The following is a 15,582-nucleotide window of genomic DNA, read 5'->3' as shown; positions in this document are numbered from 1 at the left end:
TCTGACATAAAAGTCAGTTGGAATCTGTTCTGGTTATTCTCAAGATGACTAGCTGGGTAAAAGTATTAGTGTAAAAAGTATGTGTGTACTGTAAGAGTATATATACTTGGCGATCCCTTGCAGTGACTTCACGGGTGCCTGCAGTAAGGGCCTCTGGCCTGCTTTTTGAAATACGACTACAAGGAAGAAGTTGTCAATCCTGCCTGTTACCCTAACTTCCCGCCAGGTGCTTAGAATAAAGGCAATTTGCCCTATTATCTGCTCACAGATGGCACAAGTAGATGAAAATAATTTTCTATGTGCCAGGCTCTGTGCTAAGTGTTTTACATGCAATATTTTGTGACATCATCTTATTAAAAGAAGACCAAGAACAGCTCTACACGTTAAGTTTGCTAGCAGGGGAGCCAGACTGGGGACTGGGTCAAGTCTCCTATTGGAAAGCCTTTTCAGTGCTGGGAGTGAATACCTGGGGGTCCCCAGTGCTCTGGCCCCAAGCTGCAGTTCTCCAAGTAGGAGCAATGCCAGTTAGACCCCATCACAGATCTGTATGGGTGATGAGAGGAAGGGGAGATCTGAAGGGGAGGGTGCTTTCCATTCCCTTAAGATTTGTAATCCACGTAAGTTCCCATCTTAACCAGAGAGTGCTTAGTAACATCAGTTTTCCACTACCCACCCATTTCACGCCATCAGCAGCCACATTAGCTTTGTCCTGCTCCTACCAGTGCTGATCCTACACTAATGTTTGTCAAAGCCTTGCCTCCCTACCCTGACCCCCAACCCCTACAATACCACTGCCCTCTTGTGGGTAAGAGAAAGGGACAGAAATGTGAAACAGGAAGATTTTCTAAAATTGGCACAGAAAACCAAGGAAAAACTCATACTACATTGAGGCAGAGCTAAGACTGATAAGCAAAGGTAAAGGGCATGCAGGGTTGTTTCCCTCCCTTAAAATTGCAATATTTAATAGCCAGTTGCCAAAGGAATGTTTCATCTTTTTCTCCCGATGAACAGCTACTTAGATACCTTCCTCTAGGACCAAATCCTGAGATGTTGTCCTGGTATCAGAATTTTCTACTCCCAGAATCTCTCCTCATATTCGACCTCTTTCCCATAGATACATACTCCTAGAATTCCTGGTTCCCTATTCTAAAATGTAATGCTTTCCCCTAATAATTTTGCCCTCCCCAATATCTCCCTCCATTCATAACTCAATTATATCAGGACCATCTTTTCCTGGGAAACATTTGCTAGACTAAACTAACTTGTCTTTGAAGAGCCAGGCCTTCCTTTAGCTACTTTACAAGAAAGTAAACATTCTAAACAAAGAGACACATTTTCATTGCTGTACACCAGAGCAGAAAAAAAAAAATCCTTCTAGGACACCCTTATGACATCACCCCAAGCAGCCACTGGGCTTGACCTTTTGCTACCACACAGCAGTCCCTGCCTGGAGCTGCCCAGTAAGACCACAAAGAGAAAGCAGGTCCTCTAACCAAAGCAGATGGAAGACAGATCAACACTGGAGGACAAGAAAAAGACCCTCAATGATGAGCCACACACGTTCATGTTTCCTGAAGATATTTATTACCATTGAAACCTATTTTCAACAGGGCAAGGCATGATCCCGAATTTTACCAGGATCCACATTTTCAAAGTCTCCCAGGGAAACCATCTTTCATGGAACCCTCTGAAGACTCAATCTCTGTAAAGCGTACATTAACTCAGACTGTTTTCCTCTGCCAACTCCTGGGCTGACCTGGTCTCTGGTTCCTTTTTGTTTGACATGAAATTTACATGCATGACCTGCCAACGAGCCCTACTGTCAAGCCACTGAGGGGGCGGTGCTGGCTGCCCCGGGCGGCCTATGGCTTCCCAGCCAGGCCTTCAGGAGAGCTGCAACTCACTACCAGTCTTTTGGTGCCTCCAGCTGGCTTCCCAGGAGACTTCTTTGGTCTCAAGGGCCCCAGGAGCCCAAATGCTCCTGCCGAGTGTCCCAAGTGAGGAAGCAGCAACAGAAAGTCCACGGACTCCCCTAGTTGTTGGGATACTGGACACAGTAGGGCACCCAAGTCGAAAGCTGGCTTAATATACTGAGGGGGAAGGTGTGCCCTGGGACAAGAAGAACGTCAGAGAAAAGTCTACCCTGAGCAGGTCCCCTCAAAGACTTGCCTGTCCTCACCAGTTCAATCGGAATTCCTTTTCAGTTTTGTGCTAATCATTTCCTGCCTCTGCACCTCCCTCACAGTGACCCTCCCCAGTTACCTTAAAATGCACATCATCTGGTCAGCTGGGTGAGAAATACCAGCTCTTAACAACAAAACCCTCTGAATATGCCACCTTATGGGGGGGAGGGGGGCCAAGAAAAAACCCCACTGTTTCTACCCAGTGTGAGTTCTCTGATGACTCATAAGGCGTGAACTCCGAGAAAAGCTTTCTCCACATTCAGAACATTTATAGGGTCTCTCTCCCGTGTGGGTTCTCAGATGACGAATCCGATTGGAGCTGTGAGAGAAACTGTCTCCACATTCATGACAGGTATAGGGTTTCTCTCCCGTGTGAATTCTCTGGTGCCTGATTAAGTTGGATCTGTGAGAGAAGTTTTCCCCGCAGAGGCTACATTTATAGGGTTTCTCCCCTGTGTGCGTTCTCTGATGTCTGGTCAGGTGCATGCCCTGTCGGAAGCTTTTCCCACAAGTCAAACATTCAAAGAGTTTTTTCTCTGCCTTATGGGTCCCCTGATTTGTAAGAAAGAGAGTATTGTCACTCGTGGCTTCCCCACACTCAGAGAAGGGGTAAAGCCTCTCTTTCTCATGAGTTCTCTCGTGGATGACAAGGTGTGAACTTCGAGAGAAACTTTTCCCACACTCGGTGCACTTGTAAGGTCTCTCTCCTGTGTGAATCCTTTGGTGCCTGAGGAGATTGGAACTGTGGGCGAAGATCTCCCCGCACTCAGGGCACTTGTAGGGCTTCTCGCCCGTGTGCGTTCTCTGGTGCCTGTGGAGGTTGGAGTTGCAAGAGAAGCTTTTTCCACACACATTACACTGATAGGGCTTCTCGCCTGTGTGGGTGCGCCGGTGGCGAGTCAGGTGGGTGTTCTGACTGAAGCTTTTGCCACATTCCAGGCACTTATGGGCCTCCTCTCCCAAGTGGGCTCTGTGTAGTGACAGCAAGTGTGGGTTCCCACCGAAGATTTCTGCGCACTCCACCCCCATACACAGTCTTTCCGCTGCATGGATTCTCTGGTGCCTAATTAGATTTGAGTTGTTAGAGAAATTTTTGCCACACAAGGGACATAAGTGGAGCTTCTTAGGCTGCAGTTCCTTTGGTCGCCCTAGTTCTCTGCAACTGGTGGCCCCCACTAAGGTCTGTTCCGTCCGATCCTCTGGGGGAGGTTCCCAGGGCTCTTCCGCCCTGTCCTGAGGCCTTCCCTGCTCCGGGCTCCAGGGTACCTCCCCTCTGGCCTGGCCAGGCTGCAGCGCCTGAGGGTGGACACTCTCAGGGGAACTGGACTGAGCACTGTCTTCCAGGTTCTCAAATTTCTCTTCCCCTGGAAGAGTTAGAGAAACCAAACCCGTATTATTTCTACACCAGATAAAAGGAAACCCCACGTGACCTACTACCCGCAGGTCAGAAGTCCAGAAGGGCTGGCATTACCTGTCTTCCGTCTCCCCCACAGATGGAAAGCACTCTAGACAGGCACCCATATAAGGAGCATGGCCATTGCTCAGGAATCAGAGCTCAAACCCATCTTGAATTCCCTGGTAAGGGCCCCACTCCCTCTTCAACTGAGCCTCTGGCTTCTGCCCTTGGGGAATGGGGAGATGGCGCAGGACTGGGACCAGGGTGGGCAAGGGAGCCCAAGATTGAACACTTCCTTACGTTTTGCACCCTGGGAGCCTCGCCTGCCATCACTGGGATAGAAGTGGGCAGTGGGGACCCACGGGAAGCCAAGTACCTCCCTGGCAGTGGTGACGGGCTAGCCTTACACCAAAACCTCAAATGCCTCATTCTCAACAGCGGAGGCCAGCTGGTCAGGCCGCTCAACTTCACTCCTTACCTGCAGCTGGGCTTCTGGGGCTCAGGCCCTCCTTGCGAGCCTGGACATTGGGATCCCATGGCTTTCCTCCTTGTTCCACCTGGGCGCTCAGGGCCTCCTGACTGGGAACCTGAGACTCTGTTCACAATGAAAGAAAAGGATTTCTATGTCACACTTTCCTCGACCAGGCAGGGGAAACAAAGATAAGTCTTGTTCCCTGCCCTGAGCGGACAGGTACAGAAGGTGCAGTAAGTCTGACAGTAATTACTTGGAACATACACTAAACTCCACCCACTGGTCACCTCTAGAGAAAGAAATGAGGGGAGGGAGACTAAGGCTTTTTTTCCTCTTTATATATTTGTGCTACTTGGGATTTTTTGCAACAAGAATGTAAAACTTTTAATTAAAACAACAATCAAATGGGTAGTCAGTTCCTTGAGGAATCAGCTTACTAATGTAAAAGAGTCTTGACTCTTACAAATCAATATAAAATAGAACTAAGTATGACTGGTTAGCTCCAGAAAGAGAAAATATAATTTACTGGACAATTGGAAAAGGACTTGGGACTCTGAGATTAAAACCCAAAAGTGCCATTCCTGTACTGTGCTCACTCCAATGGCAGCAAACATGGGACTCTAAAAGGTTTCACTCCAAGAACTTGCAATCTTCTCTTCCTATCTGCCACTCACTGAAAGAGCTGTGCTCAACTTCGGGCACCAAGCCATGGCAGTGAGAAAGAATGCGGAGAAGGCAACCAAACCCAGCAGGAACTCCCTTGCAAACTAGTTCAAGTGAGATGATAGCGGTGCTTCTCTTTGCAAAAACCTCACAAGAGAACAAAGTGCAAGGTGACTCTTTTCTATTGTGTGCATCAACGGAGTTATGATGATAATGTACACGGTCCTGTTCCATGTTGTTTTTTGACTTCCTCCAACTTGTTATTGTGAGGATTTTCACACATGCAGGAAAAAAAAGGAATTATACAATATCTGTACACTCTCCACCTAAATCCAACTATTGATTTTTTTGTCTTATTTCACAGACCTCATTTTTAATCTCTGCATGATAGATAGTTCAACACACAGATGCATCTTAATTTATGCTTAACTTACTTAGACCCTGTTTTGGATATATCATTTCCAAATTTCCACAAAGCCTTTCCCTTTCCTGAATTTTTAAGGACCGGGACAGCCACTAAGCTGGAATGTTGATGCCACAGCCCCTGAAATTTGTGTCTCTGGGGACGGGCCCAGAAATACGAATGGAGCGTAGATAATATAAGTGAGGTCAGAAGACTAAGCATTCTGAAATTGCCAGGGATCAAAAACTTAAAGCCTCAGAGCATCCTGTGACACTGCGTGTGATGAGACGGTGTAGGGGAGGGGAGTGGGAGTGGTGCATCACTGGATTTGATTTGTTCTGCCCTAGAAGTCAGACTCCCTGCCTTCGGCTCTGGCAGCCTGGGTCTGTAAGTGTACCAACTGTGGCACTTGGCAAATATTTTACTAATCCTAGACCAGGGGACTTTAGACAAAGACAGGTCTTCTGACAAAACTCAGAACTTATATCCGGAGGTGAGTGGCTAAGGGACAGGACCCTGGTTAGAAATGGCTCAGTCTTCATCCCTGGAAAAGAAGTCCTTACCCAGTGAGTCCACATTCTCATAACTCTCCTGCACCGTGTCCCCGGAGAGGGCCCTCTTACTAGGATCCTGATGCCCCCACTCCTCCTGGGAGATGTACATAGCCACGTCCTCTAAGCTCTCAGGCAACTGAAACAGCACAAGATCTCCTTTAGGCCCTGAGGCGCCAAGAACAATTCAAGCAGAGTCATGGGTTAAAGGGGCAAAACCCAGGGGTGCCAAGGACACATTTCATGGGGAAGCAGGGTGCCGGGCCTACAAGTGAGGTGTGGAGGAGACAAAGAAGGTGGGGGAGATGCATGTGGTGAAGCAGACTAGGGGGAGATAATGAGAATTTCGACATCACCTGGGGCCCAGTCAGCTCCTTGTCTTCCATGTTTCCTTCAGGAGGAAAGAGAGAAAGCCAGGGAGCAGATAATGCTGAAGGTGACAGAAATTATGATGAGAATGGCATTCCTAGTCCTTGGCAACCCAAGGATTATTATGACACAGTATCCATTCCCCGACACCCAGGCTCTGCTCTGAGGATGCAACACTGAACAAAAGAAAGCAACTGAGGCATAAAGTGGTATCCAAAACGACAGAATACCAGCAGTCTCCTGCTGGCCCAGGTATTAAAAGTCCTCAATCATTTATTCAGCTCTAAATGTCTCTGTTCTGCATACAAAAGGGCTTAATAAGAGATCCCCCCACCTCCTCCTCCCACCCCTAGAGGAACCCAAACCACTTTTAGGTCTTTTACTCCACACCTGACAACCCTCAGGTCAGAAATGCCCTTTCCTGGGCAGTTCTGCTCAATCCCAAAGCCCTTCCTCCCTCCCACCTGCCCAGATAACTGTTCCTCACCCCTCTCCTTTACAGTTTGGGGGTCCCTTTTGGGGCTGGGGCCTAGCAGCTCCTGCAGCTGGGGCCCAGGGCTTCGCTCAGTCTCCACTGGCTCCAGCTTGAAGCTCGGTGACTCTCGTGCTGTTTCCAGAGGCAAAGTCTCCTCCAAAAGCACTTCTGTTCCCTGCCCATGGTTTGTGACCTGGGAACCAACCCACATCACTCATCATCACAACAGGGCCGGAAAGGAAGGGAAATTATTACAGAATTCTGAGGGCAAGCCTTCTATAGAGAACCACTAGCAATCCCTTTGGACCCAGCAAGAGAAAAAAATGGTTTCCACTAAAGGCTTTTCTGATCCTGTGTACACCCAAGAAAATGTGTGTTGGGGGACGGGGTGGGGGAGAGTTCATTCCTAGTGCACACCTTCCCCACACAGCTCTTCTGACACACCTCACTCCCTCTTGCTTTCCTCCACCTTTTCTAGATGCACCTATTCCTCACTACTGGATAAGTTAAACTTAGGTGGCCCTGGGGGAAGTGCCCTCAGAACCTCAATGCCAAACTGTTTTTCTAAGTCCACTATTAACTGCCACCCAGCTCTGTAGATATTAGACTGCTGACCTTTATATAACAACAGCTAACAGTTATTAAACACTAACTGCAAGCCAGCACTGTGATCAAAACTACATGCTGCTCTTTCTAATCCTCAAAGCAACCCTTGAGATATCTTACTGTTCTCATTTCACCAGTGGCAAATCCGAGGCCCAGAGAAATTAAGTAACTTGCTCAAAGTCCAAAAGCTAGTACGGGGCAGTGAGGATCTGAAACTGGCAAGCTGACTCCTGGGCTCACACTAATGCAGAGACACTGCCTCTATGTGGAAACAGGGCACTCTTCACTGCTCACTCTATCCACTTGTGGGAAATCTGGAGAACGAAAGTTCCTGACTAAACTACAAAAAGGCCTCTTGCCCACGTAAGGTCTACTGAGGGCAACCAAGTAAATTCACGCGGTGAACTGGGCCAACGCGGTGTCCCAGTCCTCGGGGCCAAACAAATCGTAAATAAAACAGCTCTTTCTCTCACCTGTTGCCTCAATCTCCCAAGCTCTTTCTGCATATCCTCCACAAGGGTCACCGCTTCTTCGCCGCTCTCCGGATGCAGCTCCTGCACCCTGCTCTGGATCTCCTGGGGCAGGATGGTCAGGAACTGCTCCAGCACCAGCAGCTCTAGGATCTGCTCCTTGGTACGCATCTCAGGCCGCAGCCAGCCATGGCAAAGCTCCTGGAGCCGGCTGAGTGCTTCCCGGGGCCCAGCGGCCTCTTGGAAGCGGAACCGTCTGAAGCGCAGGTGGGAGGCCTCAGGGCTGGGACCTGGGTCTGGCGGGGGCAGCTCCTGGCTCCAGGCGCAGTCCTCTTCCAGTTTCACTATCAGAAGACCTTCCCGATCCTGGGAGCCCGGACCCGACGCCATCTTCAGGCCCCGGGAGCGCCTCGGCCCCGAAACCAGCTGCGCCCGTCTAGGAAATCGCTCCGGACCCCGTGCAAGGATGGCCGGAGTCCCCAAGAGCCAGGGGACCCGCGGCGCCAAGTCTCGGCCAGGAAACCCAGATCCAGCTCGGGCGCAGCTGGCTCCGGCCCGTCGGCCTCAGTAGGTCCTGGGCGCCACCGCGCCGACCCCTGACCCGCCCCGCCAGGACCGCCCCAAAGCAGGACCGGAATGACGCGTTTTTCCCCTCTCGGCGGACTCACGCAGGACTCGGCGCTTGGCTCCCACGCCGGAAGTCCCAGCGCGCGTTAGGCGTCAACAGCTATCGGCGCCTGCTCGGAACCAACTTCCGGGTCACGTTCTGGGAACTCAAGTGCCCATTGGGTCAGGTCTCGCCACAGACTCACCGCCGACCAAACAGAAGAAAAGATTTCCCTACGTAGGCGGGAAGAGCGAGGGGCCAATTGGAGACGAGAGGCCGGGCCACTGGGCGATCCCAGAGGCTCCATAAGTCCCTGGGGGAGGGCAGAGACGCGTTGGTTTGCTAAGTCCATTTGGAACTTAAACCCAAATCGTCTGTGACCGGCCGGCTAGGGGGGAGGTCAGAACCCCTCGGAAAGCTTAGTAAAAAGCAAAGCTCTAAGACACGCGAGATCCTGTGCTTCAGTATCAGGGTAGAGCCCGAAAACCTGAATTAACGAGCCCCTCCGAGAAATTCTTCCCCCACAGACAAGTTTAAGAATCACCGTCCCGGTCAAAACGGATTCCAAGGCAGTCCCTAACCGCCCCGGCAGCCTCAGAGGCACGTGAGCCACGGATCACTCGCCCGCCTGCTCCGCTCCAGGGGTAGGCGGGGAAGAGCGGGTCCCGCCGGGGTCAGCGCCGCCGCGGGGCCTGCCGGGAGATGCAAGGTGGCGCGAATCGCGCCTGCGCCCTGAAGACACGGGGGGCGCTTCAGAGAGCCCCGTACCGAGCTGTCTGAGGGGAGTGGGGCTTGTGGCCCGTAGCGATCTTCTGCCCGGCTGGGGTCCCGCTGCAGGCGGCTGGACGTTCCCCGAGGCCGCTCGGGATCCAGCCTGCACCGCCGGCTTCCGATTTTAAATTTGCCCGGGGCGTGCTTTTTTTTGGGGGGGGGGGTGTCCAGCCCTGCGGGAGCGAGGGCTCTATTCATCTCCCTCCAAGGTCGGCTGTGAACTTTAATCGTGAGAGCCAAATGGAAGGAAACCCAGAGGGTCGATTCCTTGGCCGGCGCAGTCGAGGGTCTGTGCTGCTGAGGAGAGGGCTGCCCAGCTTTGAGGCAGGTGACCACGGTCCAGGTCGGCCCAGCTCCTCCTTTCCTTAAAGCGACGGTCAGGCCCGTGGTCTCAGGAGATAGAAGGGTCATGAATTGAACCGTGACAAACAGTAGTCGTTTATTGAGCACCTGCTTACGTGCAGCTGGATCCTCACAACACACAAAATTGTGTTGACGATATTATAATAATAGACGGTATTATCATCCGCATGTTACAGGGTGTCAGTTAACTCACTTACCAGGATCACATTTTAGTCTGTCGCTAAAGTTCAGCCTGCCATGATGGTAAAGGGTGATGTATGGAGGGAGAGGGTCGACTTTCAGTGACCGGGTGTAAAAAAGTCTGAGTATTTTTTTCTCTTGTTCCACTCCAGAGGAAAGGTAGGAAGCTGCTGTGGCAAATGCAGAACCAGAGGCCTCACAGAACACAAGCTAGTATAGGTCCATTTCAGAACACTTTATTAAGACATGTGACCTCAGAGTCCTGGAAGACCCACTTTTTCCCATGTTTTGGACATTCATATTTCAGGAGACAACAGATTCTGACCTAATATCCACTTCTCTGGGATTTACCATGTCACCTCAGACAAGTTATTAAATCTCACTAAGCCCCAAACCTCAGTTCCATCATCTGTTTTGAGAGGATACTACTATACCAACCTTGTAACGGTGAGGATTAAATGCGCTTACATATGTAGGATGCTTAGAATCATACCTGGCACTTAATATGAATTCAATATTAGCTGTTGCTAAGGCACAGCAAATTCCTGAAAGCTTACCCTATCTCATACAAAAGTGACTCGGATTATTGTTGCGGGACATGGGGCATGGGAATGTTTACAAACCTTTGCATACCTTGAGACAGTAAGAATGATGGATGAACCATTTGCTATCTCTTTAACTTTAGGTTATTAACAGGTACTTAAAGCTGGATAGATTTTTAAAGTTATTCAAAATTACTGTTAGTCTTCCTCCATTTCTTTGAGATCTATCTATATTCAGACAGAGCAAACAGCTTTTATACACAGTATTTTACAGTCAAATATCAACTTGACTGGGAGTGGGGTTACAGGCCAGCAGAACTATAGCGGTTCATTTGGGGCAGGAGTTCTTAACCTAGAGTTCATGAAATTCTAGAGCAGCCCTGTACAGTAGAGCTTACTGTGATGGTGGCTACTGAGCACTTAAAATGAAGCTAGTGTAGCTAACTACCATCAACGCAGTTCTAGAGGATCACATCGATGGATTTGGACATTTTGTAAACCTTTTATGTTGTTTACAGAACTATGTGTATTTTCTAGGAAGTGGTTTCATGGTTTTCATCAAGTTCTCAAAATCAGGAAAAAGATTAAAAACCACTACTTTAAAGCTTGGTGAAAAGTAAGTTAAGGGAAGTAACTATGCACTTCTGTAACCACTGGTGATTCTGCTGTCTTATACAGTGGACCCTTGAACAATGCAGTGGGGGTCTGGGGCACTGACCCTCTACACATTGGAAAATTCATGAATAACTTTATAGTCGGTCTTCCATATCTGTGGTTCTCCATCCACAGATCACTGTGGGTTGTGTGATTCTGTAGTACATACTTATTGAAAATTGTCCATATGTAAGTAAACTCACACAGTTCAAACTCATCCAAGAGTCAACTGTATTTTCTTGTCCTCAGCTATATCGGTCCTCAGCTGGCTGTCTATTACGTAGAAGAAAAAACAAATTTGAATTTCAGATTTTAAAAAACCCTGCTCCTGGTCTTAGTTCTCCTGAGCACTAAAGTCTCTAGAGCTGCTTTCAACCCTTACCTGGATCTCACAGATTCTCCTGCACTCAGGGTGGGGCAGCTGTCTGTGCCTGGGTTTAAACTGACGTCTGATGAAATCTACAGTGTTGAGACTTTCAAGTCTGTACTCTTTGGCATAGGAGCAAATAAGCAGTGCTAGTCATTCAGAAATGCTTTTCCTGAATCTTACCTTGGGATATCCTGGCCTCCAGGCTTCTGCCAGCCAGGCCTTTGCAATTTGCTACTCTCCCCAGTTATGCTTTCTTCCCACTTTCCCTGACTACAGCTTTCCTGTGATCTGTGGCTTAATAAAGTTTGCTTTTACTGTAACACATTACTCTTTGATCTCATGCTTAGCTTAGAAATCCAATCACAAACAAAATAGTGACTTTAAATGGCATTTCATTTGAAGTGCAGTTTACTTTTATTAATCTGAAATATACTGTCCTTTCTCCATGAAAATATAAAATAAGGCATTTTGAAAAAGTATTCTGGAATTTAAATTTTCCTTTGGTTTAATATTAACCAAGCTAATTTGCTAATACTGTTTGGTAATGTTACTATTTAAACATTTTCCTCTATTTGGATCTTAAATCACTATTTACCAATCCACATTTTACTGCAGACCGGTAGACTTTGTTAGATGTGAGGAGGGAAAGGAAGGGACACAGAAAGAGAGTACAAACTATAACTTGCTCTTAGTAAGGAAAGCAATGGTAGGACATGGCTGGAAATTGAGCCAGAGAAAATTTTACTAGTTGTCTTTATGACTGCCAGAAACAGTTAGTTACTTAGGTTAATTTCAAGATAATACACATCTAGACTACAGCTAAAAGAAACATATAAAGACAGTTTTTGCTGGTCACCAGCCATCCCACTTCAGGTACCAATTTTTATTTTAAAAAAACCTCTTAACTGAAGTTAATCCAGGACATAGTTCCAAAACTCCCACTTTTACGTCTCTGTCTCCTCTCTACAGACTCAATAAGAGAATGTTTCTCGGCTTTAATACAGTCAGAATTTTAGGATGATTCACTTTACATTTTAATCCACACTTAGATAATTCTATTATCAAAATATTCAAAAGGGAATATAAAACTAGTTTATTGACTTTAACACAGAATTCACTGCTCTTCCACAGGCTGGAGGACGATGACCTTGAATTGAGCACAAAAAGAACTTTCCCCTTATTTTGGTTTTGTCCTAATGTTGAAGAACTGCCTGAAAGAGGCTCCAAGTGGAATAATCCTAACTGAAAGAGACAGAGAGAGGTCGTCTGCCCCAGAAATCAGTCTGAATTCAGAAGAACCAGTGGTGACCCAAACTGTCATGCTGCCTGTCTTTCTCATGGCCAGGATATCCAGTAACAAAGCTGGCCTGAGCCTCCCCATGGAGCACAGAGAAGAGTCATAGGTGAAGGAATTGCAGGTTTTCAAAGAGACGAAACAATGATTTGACTTCAAGATAAGTGAGTGTTCACTGGCTACAGGGAAGAAAGAAAAGAAAAATTCAGCCTTAGTTAAGAGTAAAAAGTTTTGGGATCTGCTTAGGAGTTTCTATCATCCCATTAATGGTTTAACACAACTATTTTCCCCCATCTCTTTCACCTTGAACAGGAGGATATGTTCAATTTCTATTTCTTCTCCCAGTTTTTGAGATCAGGAGAGAAAATGAAGAAGCTTCTTTGAATCAGAAAAAAAAAACTGGGCACTCTGCATCCATTCATTATTACTTTAGAGGGAGATGATCTCTGTGGTTCTCTTTTGCAAAAACAAAAAACTAAAAACTAAAAACTAAAAACATTTAGAAAGTCAATGTGGAAATCTCCAGACTTAGCAATGTTTATAGATCATCGTAACCACGCTATAGAGAGAGAACCCAAGAACTCAAACCTGGAAGAACTTCTTGACTTTAGACACACTGAGCACCAGAAGATTCATTCAGGAGAGGAACCTCACAAGTGCCTTGGCTGTGAGAGGAGGTTCCTTCGTTCAGACCTTTATTGATACCAACATCGTCACATAGGAGAGAGACCCCATGAATGCATTACACTTATAGAAAGCAATATGACAGTGTATTTTTAGAATGTTAATATATTTCTCCTCTCTTATCAAGCGGTTCCACATCTGAGAAACTACTCTAAGGGGGAAAATTTTTTAAAGCAAAAATAAAAATAAAGTCTTTACATATCCACTCACCCCGACACACAGAACCTCCAGTGGTTCTCCACTGCCCTGAAAACAAAGCACAGATTCCTCAACAAGCCGTAAAGATCTTCATGATGCAGGCCCTGAATTGTGGCAACAAGCACTGTGGTTCACTCCTAACCCCCTCCTCAAGTCAGAATTACTCTCTTCTGGGCTCCCTCAGTTCTTTGTTTAGACCTCATTTTTCGCTTTTAACACAGTTCTCCTTAGCTGGGAGGGTTAAGTGCAACCATACTGCGACCTGTCCTCTCCTGCACTTCCAGTATACGTACATCAACATCACACACATGACTGAAGTTCTGCAAGATACAGAACAGCTATTATTCATCTCTTTATCCCTTAAAGTGCCCTGTATACACTAAACATTAATAAATGTAGCACTGAATCAAGAGAGATGTGAAATGGCTCTTGGAAACTAAGGACAGAGAACATGGCATAGATACACTTCAGAGTTACACTTCTGAGCATTTTGAAAAGATAAGGGAAAAAAACAGTGCCCACCTGATAAATACTACAAAGATTAATGAGATATATTTAAGTGCAGGCTCTACATAAAATAAACTTTCAATAAATATCAGTGTATTTTATTTCTAGTCTTCATTGTTTAATAATAAAAGCATTTAAGGATATGAGTTTTCCTCTAAGTGCAACTTTGTTTATAACTCTTAATTTTTTATATAGACTATTCTCCTTATTGATGATTTCAAAACAGTTAATCACTGCAGTTTTCATATTATTTCCTCTTTAAGCCAAGAGTTGGTCAACTGGTCAAGCTAGTCAAGAAAATTTTCCTCTTCAAAAATTTTTTTTTGGTCACAGAAAACAAACTGTGGTTACTAGGGGGGAAGTGGGGGGAAAGTATAGATTAGGAGTCTGGAATTAATAGATACACATTACTATATATAAAATATATAAACAACAAGGACCTACTTATATCACAGGGAACTATATTCAGTTTCTTGTAATAAGCTGTAATGGAAAAGAATCTGAGATATATATATATATATATAGATATCTATATATATTTATTTCAGAATTGCTCTGCTGTATACCTGAAACTAACATTGTAAATTGATGACACTTCAATAAATAATAGGAATTTTTTAAAAAGAAAAAAAAATGACTGCACTGATTAGAAAAGGAGATTCTATTTCTGCTTTGAAAAGCTCATTTCAGTTTTCTTGTGGACTTAGATTTTTAAAAACTTGTTAAGTATCCCAAACACCCTAGAAAACAAGGGTTCTATTTGTAGGACACAAATCTAGAATAGTCTTGGATCTCTCAAGTATTATTATTTCTTTAGAAGCACATTTCGTGTTGCGTGATGGAGAAGTGAGAGAGGAGTTTGACTTGCTTCCCAATTCTGTCCCCTGGGTTTTTTTGTTTTTTGTTTTTAACTTCCTCTTCCCTTGCTAAGTGGTTTTAAAAACAAACAACAAGCAAAAAACTACTGTATGGATTTTATATAGCAACTGTTAATAGCTGCCTAGCTATTAAAGCTGGCAGTTAAAAATAGGAGACTAAAGGACCTAGGAGAGGCTCATTCCTTTATCTAGCTGAGACAGTCCTTAAGATGCCATATTGTTTGTCTTTTGAAAGCAGAGAGATCCTGCAGGAGCTACTTTAAGATTTTTCTCAATTATGACCTTCCAGAATCTGCAGTAATTCTTTCACAGTGTGTTGAGAATGTTGTCTAGGCTAAAATCAAGGAAATGAGCAGACTGAGGAAATCCACCTCCAAGGGGCTCACAATATGGTGGGGAGTGAGACACAATATACTTTGCCCGCTGCACCTACAGTCACCTTCACATTCCCCAAAAAAACATCCTAAGGGCCCTCCAGGAAACTTCATAATCTTTAATGCTAAAATGAGTACCCATCCTGAAATCCTCTTTCATTTCTAGCCTAGTGATCTGGGTAGAATAATGTCAGAAATGCCAAAAGCTCAGACATAAGCCTTTAGACCTGGCTCCTGGCTTCCTCTCAAATCTCCTGTAAAGATGTGGAATGGGGTGAGAAGGACAGCTCAGCTATTGGCCTCTTTTTAGCCCTTATAATCAGTTTATTTAGTCCCTAAATCTGGATATTTTAACACCCAGAATGGGAGCAATTTTTTTCATTCCAGGAATAATATAGGTTAGCCTCCATCCTGTCTTGTTCAGTGTCTGTGGTCAGACAGGACCTCCCAGATGTTCTAGCCATCCCAGTCCAACCAGACAAAGGAAGGGAAATAGTCATTTTTTCTATTCCCAGTCCCAGCAGACACATGCGGAGAACCCAAGAGTCACCTGCAGACTGCCAGTACTGAGG

The 15,582-nt window shown here is 46.0% G+C and overlaps 1 protein-coding gene and 1 long non-coding RNA gene across 9 annotated transcripts in view; one reads left to right on the top strand and one right to left on the bottom strand.

Moving 5' to 3' along the window:
- Nucleotides 1–1,561: 1,561 nt before the first annotated feature.
- The window catches only part of ZNF263 (zinc finger protein 263), a 39,158-nt gene continuing 25,137 nt past the window's right edge, over nucleotides 1,562–15,582 (bottom strand). Inside the window, exons 1-7 of one of the 7 annotated variants that reach the window (XM_072942527.1) lie at nucleotides 8,740–8,839; nucleotides 7,592–8,428; nucleotides 6,525–6,705; nucleotides 6,025–6,098; nucleotides 5,681–5,807; nucleotides 4,058–4,174; nucleotides 1,562–3,547 (exon numbers count right to left, since the gene is read on the bottom strand). In XM_072942527.1, the coding sequence (XP_072798628.1) occupies nucleotides 2,379–3,547; nucleotides 4,058–4,174; nucleotides 5,681–5,807; nucleotides 6,025–6,098; nucleotides 6,525–6,705; nucleotides 7,592–7,978 (2,055 nt within the window). In that variant the 5' untranslated portion in view covers nucleotides 7,979–8,428; nucleotides 8,740–8,839 and the 3' untranslated portion in view covers nucleotides 1,562–2,378. Of the gene's footprint in view, nucleotides 3,548–4,057; nucleotides 4,175–5,680; nucleotides 5,808–6,024; nucleotides 6,099–6,524; nucleotides 6,706–7,591; nucleotides 8,863–15,582 lie in introns of those variants that run through there. The other 6 variants (XM_015239286.3, XM_031687004.2, XM_072942528.1 and 3 more) reach the window with 6 other exon arrangements.
- LOC140687060 (uncharacterized) lies at nucleotides 9,158–13,849 on the top strand. Of its 2 annotated transcripts, none has more exons than XR_012061106.1 (2): nucleotides 9,158–9,668; nucleotides 12,207–13,849. It is a non-coding gene; the product is annotated as an uncharacterized lncRNA (long non-coding RNA). The 2 variants fall into 2 exon arrangements; XR_012061107.1 differs by having other exon boundaries at nucleotides 9,158–9,956.

This window comes from Vicugna pacos, chromosome 18 (assembly GCF_048564905.1).
Source record: "Vicugna pacos chromosome 18, VicPac4, whole genome shotgun sequence".
NCBI classification, from domain to species: domain Eukaryota; kingdom Metazoa; phylum Chordata; class Mammalia; order Artiodactyla; family Camelidae; genus Vicugna; species Vicugna pacos.
This window is presented reverse-complemented; position numbering and strand designations above follow the sequence as displayed.